General features: G+C 42.0%; 1 protein-coding gene across 1 annotated transcript; it reads right to left on the minus strand.

Annotated features, from left to right (window-relative positions):
- Window positions 1-2,435: 2,435 nt before the first annotated feature.
- On the minus strand, window positions 2,436-10,036 carry LOC311226980 (uncharacterized protein). The gene is made up of 4 exons (XM_084312454.1): window positions 9,505-10,036; window positions 4,448-4,502; window positions 2,955-3,069; window positions 2,436-2,552 (listed from the first exon to the last, which is right to left on the minus strand). Exons 1-4 carry the CDS (start codon window positions 9,799-9,801, stop codon window positions 2,465-2,467), a joined length of 555 nt encoding a protein of 184 aa, XP_084168580.1. The 5' UTR covers window positions 9,802-10,036; the 3' UTR covers window positions 2,436-2,464.
- Between the last annotated feature and the right edge of the window lie 1,786 nt (window positions 10,037-11,822).

Here is an 11,822-nt window from a genome sequence, read left to right on the forward strand (position 1 = left end):
AGAGTCTACCGTGTGTTCATTTCTGCTAACTGGTTCTAACACCCAGACAGAGGTAGGAGGAGGGGGGACATGTCATTCATGATAGCTTGCAGAAGGTTCTGTCTGTAACTTAAGTTGGTGCTGCCATCTTGCCAAGATCTCCCTCGCGAAAGAGATCCTTGATCTAAACTGGACAAACTCGGGTAAATAAAGGTCATGTAATGTTATATCATAATTAGGTCATGTGTTGGCGGTCGGATGGCGTAGCGGAGATTGCGCTCGTCACCAATGCAAGAGGCTGCGGTCTCGACTCCAGGAGTCAGCATTGCCTGCGGCTTGGGCCAATCGTCATACTAACTCGTTTGGCTGAGTTAGCGGGAGGGAAGTCGAGGGTGGTAATCTGGCATTGTGGACAGCGACGCCTACAGGTCAGGTCTGGGCGCCTGCTCAGCGAAAGGCAGGAAATGGTGAAGGCAGCGTGACCTCCCACGCGTTGCAATTCACCAATGAGAGTCCTCGCTGCCAGGTGAAAAGAGAGCCACTGGCTGTCTCCACAAATAAGAATTCTTAAAAAAACGTAATTCAGAAATGTATATTTAATTTCATATTTATGACTGCGCAAATAACATAACTTGAAAATTGTCACTCACTTTATGGAAGAAAAACAACTTTACTGTAATCAATGAGGAGAGGACCCATCCCACATTTCTCCAATAACATTCTCCCACATTTCTCCAAAAGTTTTATTATTGAAATGCTCCAAACTAGTTTTAAGTTCTGGAAGATTCACCCATTTAAGAATTATAATGCTTACATAACATGTTCTTTATTATATTTAACCTGTTGTGAACACATTTCTTGAACAAATTGATAAAAAAAAACAATAGATAAAAATCGTTGTGACACATACGTCACATCGGGCATTTAACCTTAAAATTGTCATAAAAACCTATGTCACAATAAGAACAATTATTATGATCTGCTCAGTAAAATTGGCTGATTCAATGATATTTAGTTCATATATTTTATATTGTTCAATTGTCAAGTTGTGTGAAACTCTCCCATAAAACCACAACTACAGTGTTTGCAGACAACTTGTTTTCTTCAGCACCACTGGTGCTTGAGCGACAGATATACTTCATAGGAACACTCCGCAGCAATCGCTTCGCTGGTTGTCAGTTTGAGAATGACAGAAGTCTTGCCAAGAGAGGCAGAAGATCTGTGGATGCCAGGGTGGAAAGAGGGATCCATGGCCATTGTCAAGTGGTATGACAACAGATCTGTTACTAGTTACTAGTTTCTTTATTAGTTGTCATACAGAATACAGAATACTTTGCATGAAATGTTTCTTTCTGTGTTGCTCCTGAGAGTGTGCTAGATAATAACAAGATAGTATAAAATAAGTATAATAAGTATAAGATAGAAAGTCAAGAAGTCAAGTACGTAAACAACTCTTCCTACTGTGCAGTTGAACCTCAAGACAAAGCTTGACGCTAGAGCAAGTCAGACAAAGCATTTGTGGAAGTCAAAAGGCCACACGTTGTCAAGGAGTACAACACCTTCATGGGGGGGTAGACCTCCTAGATGCATGCATCGCAAGGTACTGTACAAGTACCACATAAGGTCACAGAAGTGGTACTTCTACCTGTTCTGGCAAACCATAATGCTAGGCCTTGTTAACGCATGGCTGATCTACCGCCGTGACTGCAAACTACTTGGTGTCCAAAAGCCACTGAAACAAAGGAGCTTCCAGGCAGAGGTCGCAACTAGCCTCATTCTCCTCCAGTCACGAAGGGGACGCCCATCACTCAACGCCACATCTCCACCAGCACCTCTCAAGAGAAGTGAAACAGAAAGTTTGTGAAACCAAAGAAGGAAAGTTATAGTTTGAGGAAATGCAAATGAAAAGAGATTTGTCAGCTTATAAGCAGGAATAAGTTTAATGATTAACGCCCAATGTGACATATATGTAACATTTTAGTTTAACCATTAATGCCCAATGTGACATATATGTAATATTTCAGATATTTGTCACTAGGGGGTGGTATTTGGAAAATAATGTCAGAAATGTGTTCTTATCTATTTAGTCTATTTTAGTTTTATGCCCCTCATAAATTTCCTTGAAGGAGAAATGGTATGGGTTCTTATTGGATAAGTATAGTAGCATAGTAGGAGGGTACATAATAGTAAAAAGACATTAAGAAGGTTTTTACAACTTCACTCACTGTCACCCACTCACTCAGACATTCACACACCGACGGCAGAAGCGACCATGCAAGGTGCTGACCATATCATCGGGAGCAGTTAGGGGGTTAAGTGTCTTGCCCAAGGACACTTCGACGCACTGCCAGGAGGAGCCGCAATCGAACAGGGAACCTTCCGATTACCAGACGACCGCTCTACCTCCTGAGCCGTTGTCGCCCCTCAAGCCACTGTCGCCCCTTAATACATGATACACAGTAGATAGGACATAACACCGTATTGGTTATTTCAATTTGGTCTTTGGAGCATTGGCATCTTTTGGGGGTTCGGGTGCTTTTGCAGTACTTGCTTCTTTGGGGGGGCACAGTTTCCTGTAGGGAAGAGATTATCATTATCACTGTAAAACCACAATATTGCTGTTCTTTTGTATTTTGAATACTAATGCCGTGTCTCCACTAGCCAGGGTTTAGCCGCGCTGTGGCCGGTCTGGTACACAGTGAGCGTCTCCATTGCCTTTAGAACAATGGCCCCAGCCAGGCTGAACATAGCTAATGGAGACAAGGCATTGGTCAAGTTTGTGTGTGTGTGTGTGTGTGTGTGTGTGTGTGTGTGTGTGTGTGTGTGTGTGTGTGTGTGTGTGTGTGTGTGTGTGTGTGTGTGTGTGTGTGTGTGTGTGTGTGTGTGTGTGTGTGTGTGTGTGTGTGTGTGTGTGTGTGTGTGTGTGTGTGTGTGTGTGTGTGTGTGTGTGTGCGTGCGTATTGTGTGTCACTTACTGCACGCCTGTTGAGTTCTTCTTCACAAAGTCACATACTGCGCTGCGCTGTTCCATCGCCTGTTTCAGTGTGGTAATCTCCCCAGTCCAACCATCCTTCTCTGTCTTTATTGTAGCTATGAGAGAGAGAGAGAGAGAGAGAGAGAGAGAGAGAGAGAGAGAGAGAGAGAGAGAGAGAGAGAGAGAGAGAGAGAGAGAGAGTGTGAGGAGGTACAGCACTCTACTCAAACAGAGAGGAGGTACAGCACTCCACTCAAACAGAGAGGAGGTACAGCACTCTATTCAAACAGAGAGGAGGTGCAGCACTCTATTCAAACAGAGAGGAGGTGCAGCACTCTACTCAAACAGAGAGGAGGTACAGCACTCCACTCAAACAGAGAGGAGGTACAGCACTCCACTCAAACAGAGAGGAGGTACAGCACTCTACTCAAACACAGAGGAGGTACAGCACTCTACTCAAACAGAGGAGGTGCAGCACTCTACTCAAACAGAGAGGAGGTACAGCACTCTACTCAAACAGAGGAGGTGCAGCACTCTACTCAAACAGAGAGGAGGTGCAGCACTCTACTCAAACAGAGAGGAGGTACAGCACTCTACTCAAACAGAGAGGAGGTACAGCACTCTACTCAAACAGAGAAGAGGTACATCACTCTACTCAAACAGAGGAGGTGCAGCACTCTACTCAAACAGAGAGGAGGTACAGCACTCTACTCAAACAGAGAGGAGGTACAGTACTCTACTCAAACAGAGAGGAGGTACAGCACTCTACTCAAACAGAGGAGGTGCAGCACTCTACTCAAACAGAGAAGAGGTACATCACTCTACTCAAACAGAGGAGGTGCAGCACTCTACTCAAACAGAGAAGAGGTACATCACTCTACTCAAACAGAGGAGGTGCAGCACTCTACTCAAACAGAGGAGGTGCAGCACTCTACTCAAACAGAGAGGAGGTACAGCACTCTACTCAAACAGAGAGGAGGTACAGCACTCTATTCAAACAGAGAGGAGGTGCAGCACTCTACTCAAACAGAGAGGAGGTACAGCACTCCACTCAAACAGAGAGGAGGTACAGCACTCTACTCAAACAGAGAGGAGGTGCAGCACTCTACTCAAACAGAGAGGAGGTGCAGCACTCTACTCAAACAGAGAGGAGGTACAGCACTCTACTCAAACAGAGAGGAGGTACAGCACTCTACTCAAACAGAGAGGAGGTACAGTACTCTACTCAAACAGAGGAGGTGCAGCACTCTACTCAAACAGAGAGGAGGTACAGCACTCTACTCAAACAGAGAGGAGGTACAGCACTCTATTCAAACAGAGAGGAGGTGCAGCACTCTACTCAAACAGAGAGGAGGTACAGCACTCCACTCAAACAGAGAGGAGGTACAGCACTCTACTCAAACAGAGAGGAGGTACAGCACTCCACTCAAACAGAGAGGAGGTGCAGCACTCTACTCAAACTAACAAGGAGAGGAAAGAGAGAATGTCAAATACCTGCAGTACTATCCGCCGCCGCCTGCATACCTGCCAGCTCTTCATTCTTTTTTGTCTGAGAAAGACAAGTAGAGGAGACAAAAGGAAATATGTTGGACTGTGTTTGTATGATGCATGTGTTGTGTGCATAACATCATCTGTGCATTGTTTGTATGCTGCCTGATAGAATAATAATGCACATTGACTTATTTTTCATTACATGGCAGTGAATTTCAGGTACCACTATTTTCAGTCTTGCATATAAATTATTTTTCCTTTGTTTAGTGGGCCAACTTCACCTTACGCAGTCCAGAAAACACTTTTGTATTTTGGCCATAGTTTTAAAATGTTGTCGTTTTTTGGTTGTTGTTTTTTCAGGGTCAAACTTCCTATCAAGCCTCCATGTCTCATGCACTGAAATGTAAAGATGAATACTGATCCTACAAAAGATTAAATCTCCTGCTCCTTTACAGAAACACTTACAATTCATTATGAATTGAAAATGGGGGACCCTGATGTAAACAAGACGAAAGTCTTTCTCTGGTCTGCATCCCCTTAACAATTGTGTGTATTGAGCCGTACTGTATTGTACCCATTCTGCAATCTGTTAATAAAATGTTCATTCAATCAATCACCGTGCAGATTGATTGATTGAATGAAAGTTTTAGAGTCTTAAAGGCTTAGAGTCTTATACAGAGTGCTACACTATTAACTTTTAATCAAATCAAATCCCAACCTTCCATTGTGTAACTGAAAGATAGACATAATTTATTATCATCGATTGCCATTGTGTTAGTACTCAATGTAACTAACAGATACAGAGAAGTATTTCAGCCTGGTATTGTGCTGGTACACCACTAGTTGCTAGTAAAAATTAAACTACCCCCGCCCGGTTAAGGAATGTTGATCTGATAATGATTGTCATTATGGGTTCCTCCTTAATAAAGGAGAGTGCCACACATTTTTTGAATTCACATCCTGGTATATTCTTCCTGTGGCCCAGGACAGTTCAGTCAGTATTTGTGAGTGTGATGGATCATACTGGGGCTGCGTTGTGTTTGATGTTAAATGAGAATGTCCCGAGGGGGAGTCGAACAGGGGGCTCCCGCGTCCGCGGGCGACGACACAGGCCGCTGCACTAAGAAGTGAATTCACTCCTAACTACCGTACCTATGCGTCTGTTAACCCTGTTATGGGGAAGTGAGTTTAATTTACCAGCCCGCACTGCCACAGTCACTCGTCAACACACCTGTTTCCGTGACTGTGGACATACCCACGGGCTTCCGCGTTACATGAGCATGGACCACTCTCTCCTAAAGCTACAGTATAAATAAGAGAGCAAACCCTCTGTGGGAATGTTAAACCTGGGGCTGCTCCACTGACAATGAATGAGGACTTGTTGAGCTCTTACACCCAAATTAGGTTTATAATTCTTTAAAAAGTTGGCAGGACGGGTACAACTCTGGCAGTTACAAGAACATGCTAACATTTTGTGAAATGGCCATGGGCGGTCGGTTAGGCTAGGCATTGTCCAACTAACACCTCTCCCGAAGGCTAACGGGCCATGTACGCTTCCATTCATTGTGCTAAGCTAGGCTAGACAGAGAGGAAACTGGTCTATCGTCTTGTCTCTCTCTGGAGAAGACGGTAAGCTAATTTCCCAAAATGTTGGCGTGTTCCTTTAAGTAACATTGTTCGTCAAACAGTGTCGAACTTGAGTGCTACAGTCTTGAGTGCATAGTAGTATAGACATATTAGCATAATATATTGTAGTATAGGCAAGGTAGATTACTTAGTAGCAGAGTGCATGATAGTGAAAGACAGTACAAAGATTAGATATTGATTGAAGATGTGTGTTTTTAGTCGACGGCGGAAAATTGGCCGGGTTTCGGCAGTCCCGACTGTGGTGGCACTGGTGGGAAGTTCGTTCCACCATTGTGGAGGGAGGACCAAGAACAGCCTGCTTCTCTTTGATATTCTAGAACTGTTCGAAGGTCTGAACCAGAAGTGAAACCTGTTTGGGTGCAAGAGCTCACAAACAATGTATGGCTGCATAAATTCAGAGCCCCATTCATTGTCTTATAGAGAAACCACCAGATTTTACATCCCAATGACACTGATTAGAGGGGTTCTCTCTCTGGCTTTATCCAGTCAGAGAGGGGGTTCTCTACTTTAGCTTTATTCACAAATACTGACTCAATTGTCCAGGGGCACAGGAAGAACTTAATGTGAATTCTTGAAATGGGTGGCATCCCCCTACTTAAGTTTGCCGGCTCGAAACTCAAAAGCACATCATTCTGATGACTTCATTGCATGAATTGTTGGCAAAACCCTTATCTTAAAAAGTAACTAGTACTTTCAGGTTTTACAGATAGTGGATCTGTATGAGTTCTTTCTCAGCATAAGCCACAGTGCACATGCTGCACAGTACATCTAAAGTAGATTTCAGCATTTAATTCATGGCGTGTACAGAAGTGTGGACCAGGATTTTGTCATTGATCCGGGGGGAGACAGGAAGCCAGCGATGGTGTTTCAGAACCGGGGTGATGTGGTGCCAGGATATGGTGTGGGTGGGCGGAGCTAGGGGGTGGCTACCTGGGCTCAAGCCCCGGATGTATTCTGAAAAGCCCCGAATCTATTTAAAAAAAATAAAAAAAAAATAAAAAAAATGATTTTTTTTTTTTTTTTTTTTTTTTTTTTTTACAGTTCATCATTGTTACATGAAAATATGTTTGCACCAGATTTAGCAGAAGCTAATTTCCATCTGTGGTCTATCCAGCTGCTAACTGTATTTGAGTGAGTTAAGTCTTGGTGTTATGGTAGACTCAGACCTAAGCTTTAAATCACAATCAACAAGTTGACAAAAACTTAATTCTTCCACCTTAGAAACATAGCTAAAGTACGGCCATTTATAAATCAAAAGGACGCTGAAAACCAGATCCATGCCTTTATCTCAAGCCAACTCGACTACTGTAATGCACTCCTTACCGGCCTCCTGAAAAAATACGATGATAACTATTTTATTGCAATGCACTATTGCATTATTTTATTCTATTTTACTAACTATTTTATTGCACTGCACTATTTTACTTTGTATCAGTGAATCATAGACGCCTGGCCATAAGAGCATTCGGAGCATCTCTGCTCTCCCACTATTGAACTTGGGAGAGCAAAGGTATGATCTTGCTCCACCACTTTTTGATTATATGAAAAATATGATATATCCCCCCCCAATATATAAATCTAACCATAACTACGTTATGGTTAACTGAGTTTTATAGTGAAAAGAGCAGCTTTATTGGTCAAGATTGAAGGCTCTATATTGCAGGAAATTGCACGTACAGGTTCATTAAATTCAAAAAAAATCTGTCGTGGAGGGGGTCGTGCCTGACCGCCTCCAAACCACCCATTACCTGCCCAAAAAAAAAAAAAAAAAAAAAAAAAAAAATAATAAAAATAAAAGGGGGGGGGGGGGGCCCATCTGGGCTAAGCCCCGGATCTCCTACAATCCTAAATCCGCCCCAGTGGTGGAACATGTTCTTAGCCATTGCACTTTATTGTCTTGTCGTTGTCTCGCTGTTCTGTCCTGTTTTGTACTTTTTTATTTGTGAAGAAAGTGTATGCACTGTACTGTATATGCCGTATCACGTTCTCATGTTTTGTAAAGATAATGGCGATTAAAGTCATCTGAATCTGAAGAAGTACACAGTTCCTTTATGTAAAAGTAGAAATACCCAGATCAAATTATACTCTGGTAAAAATAAAAGTCCTTCATTCAAAATCCTACTTAAGTAAAAGTAGAGAAGTATTTTATATGGAATGTACTTTAAGTATCAAAAGTAAAAGTATGCGTTCTGCATGATGTATTCCAGTGCTTGGGAGCATTCAATCCTTGAACCATCGACCTTTCGAAGGGTAAAGTGGTGTGTGGTCCAGCTATATGCTGCTCTGATTATATTCAACAACTCTGAAGTTGGCAGGCTTCAAATTTGAAAGTACATAATTTTTAACAATTCTTGCCATGTTTTCTATGCAAAATATTTATCTTCAAAGTAACTAGTAGAATAGAATAGAAATACTTGTATTATCCCCAGGGAAATTTAACACTACAAATCGCTCACATTAAACATTTAGACAGAACAAGTCACAAATAAGAATAACAAAACAAATTGCCTAAGAATAAGAATAGAATAAAATATACAGTAAATAAATACAGTAAAAATATACAGAAATTAGCTAGATGGGTTCAGATAAATGTAGTGGAGTAAAAAAGTACAATATCTTCTTTGAAACGAGTGAAAGTACAAAGTTCCCTACAATGGAAATACACACGTAAAGTGTATTTTTTATAGCAACACTACTATCACCGACATCTAAGAAGGGAGATCCCCCCTTGAACGGCCCTTCTAAGGTTTCTCCCCTCCACATTGCCTGTGGTGCTTTTTTCCTATTGTATTGGTTTTTAGTCAGGTTTTCCTTACCTTCGCGCGGGGTATGTCTGGGAGTGTTGCATTTATTTATTTTACATTTTATTTTGGATTTCATGGTGTTTTTTGTTTTGTTCTTGATTTATTGTGATGTTTCCTCTTGACTTGTTTAACGAAGACGTGTCCGGCCCATGGGGACCTTTCCGTGTGTATTTATCCACAATCTATCAACATGAAACAATTCGCAATTAATTGTAAAATAATTACGTATAATTTTATTTCAAACAAAAATGCTTAAACAATAATGTTAGTGATAGAAGGGAACTAATTTTGTCCCAAAATGGAAAGCTTGCCAATGTTCATGAGGCAGAATTATTACTGATAATAGCCGATAATAAATGTTCCCAATGATGAATCCCTATTCGGGTGGACCGCGCGGGAAACTAAAGTGACGTCAGACTACACCTCCCTATGAAGAACAGCATGGATTGTGCTGAGAAAGGACTCATTCAACCAATCAACAACATTGTTGGTAAGTAGGAGATAGGGCTACGGGTCCAAAAGTCTGAACTTATATCCAGTACAGTATATACTTTAGTCAAAAGTACTTGATTCCTTGGGACCCCCTGTCCTAGTAAAGATATGTCTTACCGTATCTGCTTGGCAGGCCTCTGCTTCCAGCTGGAACTTCTTTTCTTCTATTACTATCTCAGCCACCTCAGCCTCAAACGCCACCATCGCTTTCTTCTCCAGCTCTACCAGCTTCTCTAGCTGGTTCTTCAGGAAGATCTTGGTATCCAGGCCATTGTTGAGACGCTCACTCTGGAGTTCTAGGTCCTTGTTCTGACCCGTCATCATGGTCAGCAATTTGTATTGGCCAAATACTATCAGGCAGACCGCCATGGAGACTAGGATGGATAGGGTGCTAATCACCAAGGAGACTCTCATTTCTGCTGCTGTGTTCGAATAAGTAAGTGAGGAGGGAAATGTACAACGTGCTCTGACAACAGTTGCGACGGCTACTATTTATTCTACCGGGCCCTCCTCCCTATTCACTCTAGAACCAGCTTCAAATTCTTCAAAGAGGAAGAATCAACACGAGGTATTCCACTTCTGTCCCCTCGGCCGCTGACTGCAGTGATTAACTCCAGCTAAGTCCAACACCAGTATTTCCCTGTGTAGCATTACCTCCAAGGCAGCACGCTGATAATCTCTTTGTCCATTTGTTTACCTCACACCTCTCTGGAGTGTTTTGTCCTCTGTGCCTCCGTGCTCCGGATCCCCCCTACCTTGTTTGTGTCTGGATATATTGGGAGTAAAACTATTCCACCAGAGTTTAGAAGTTTCTTCCTATATCCAGATAGGAAAACACCTGTGACGGCCGGGGCTCCCTTCCACTGGTCAAATGACTTACTCGTGAGTAGTACGCCCTTGGGTAAAGAAAGGCAAGGTCCACAGTGTAAAGTAAAGTTATCCAAATGGTTTATTTGATAAGTCTCTTTTACAGAAGTGATCCTAAATATACTTTCCTAAGTATTCCGGTCAATACTACTACAAGGTAAGAAAACTGTATTTTCCCAGTCTCCAAGTTCCCCCCAGACTCGACACATGACATCTGATGTTAAGAATGTACCGTCCCATCCAATCCCTACTAAGGTCCCCTTTCTAAAGGCAGGTGGTTGGTGGAGGTGTCGTCAGTGTAGCCAGTCTGACTGTACTGACTGGCTGAACGACTCCTTAATTTCCATCAAACTGGTTTTAATGAAGGGTATCAAAGCTCAACCTGAGAGTATTAGTATTGTGACTCTACACATATCCCAGACAAAGTCTGTATACTTACGTATCCCATATAAATAAGACATAATTAAGTGTCTTTCTGTGTCTGGTTCGAAAAGTCCTATACACATAAACGTTATTATTATTTATATTATTTATCATTATTATTTTTCTTTATTGTTATTATTATTATCATTATTATTATTATTGCTACACTAGGATAGGTCTTCTGAATGATACAGTATAGTCAATAATCCTTTCTATTTAAAAAAGAAAGAAATAATCACTTTGCAGTGAACAAACCCTCTCTGGTTTTACCTCTCAAACATGTATGTATTTCTTCACTGGAAAATGCATGGCTGGCTCTATATTAATTAAGATCATGATCTCTCGTGATGATACATTCCCAAGGTCGTTGACCTTGGCACTGTTTGTGTTGTGCAGATTTTTGCTGAGGGACACTGTGGAGGAAGAGAAATGTTGTGTATCACGACCGGTCGAACTGGTCTAGCTGGGCAAGCCCAGGGCACTTCATCAGTTAAAACAGCATTGACTACTTAGCGTTCCCCCACCCAGCCTGATCATTTCAGAGGAGGGGGGGGGGTCTTGGGGTTGGCAAATAAGGACACATGAATAAAGACATAATTAAAACGAGATAAAAGAAGTAGAATCCCTACATACAGGCCTACATATTGGAATCATCAGACAATAGACATAGGGTTATGTACACACAGGGGCGTCGTTCTGGTATGGCAAGGTATGGCACTCGCCATCAGTGGCGAATCCTCCTGGAAGCCAACGGAAGCCAGGCTTCCCCATTATTAAAATATGAATTAATATGAAATATGAAATGTGGGGAAAAAAAATATTTTATTTGATATAGTTTACAATAATAATAAAAAAAATCATTGTTTTTCATTTCTGTGTTATAATTTTTTTTTTAATGTCTCCCTCTTCTCCTTTCACTCTCTCTAACACACTGTCAGACTCACTGTGCTCACTGCAGCAGAGGAGAGGAGAGGCAGAGGGGAGGTGTCTTTCTCCAGCCTCCCACCATGTGATTCATGTATGTGGAGTCCAAAACCAATACTAGCCAATAAGATTCGAGCTGACTAAAGCCCTGCCCCCACCTTAAAACGGGGCTGTCAGCAGACTAAGGGCCCTTTCTCACTCACCCTATTCGTTTCTATTTC

Source organism: Notolepis coatsorum, assembly GCF_963971535.1.
Source record: "Notolepis coatsorum genome assembly, chromosome: 4".
NCBI lineage: Eukaryota > Metazoa > Chordata > Actinopteri > Aulopiformes > Paralepididae > Notolepis > Notolepis coatsorum.

Excerpts from the sequence above, each read along its gene's own strand:
- LOC311226980 (XM_084312454.1), bottom strand. The coding sequence starts at position 9,801 with ATGAGAGTCTCCTTGGTGATTAGCACCCTATCCATCCTAGTCTCCATG. Across the intron at positions 4,503-9,504 it reads AGGCCTGCCAAGCAGATACG|ACAAAAAAGAATGAAGAGCT; the intron begins GTAAGACATATC and ends TGTCTTTCTCAG. Across the intron at positions 3,070-4,447 it reads GGCGGCGGATAGTACTGCAG|CTACAATAAAGACAGAGAAG; the intron begins GTATTTGACATT and ends TCTCTCTCATAG.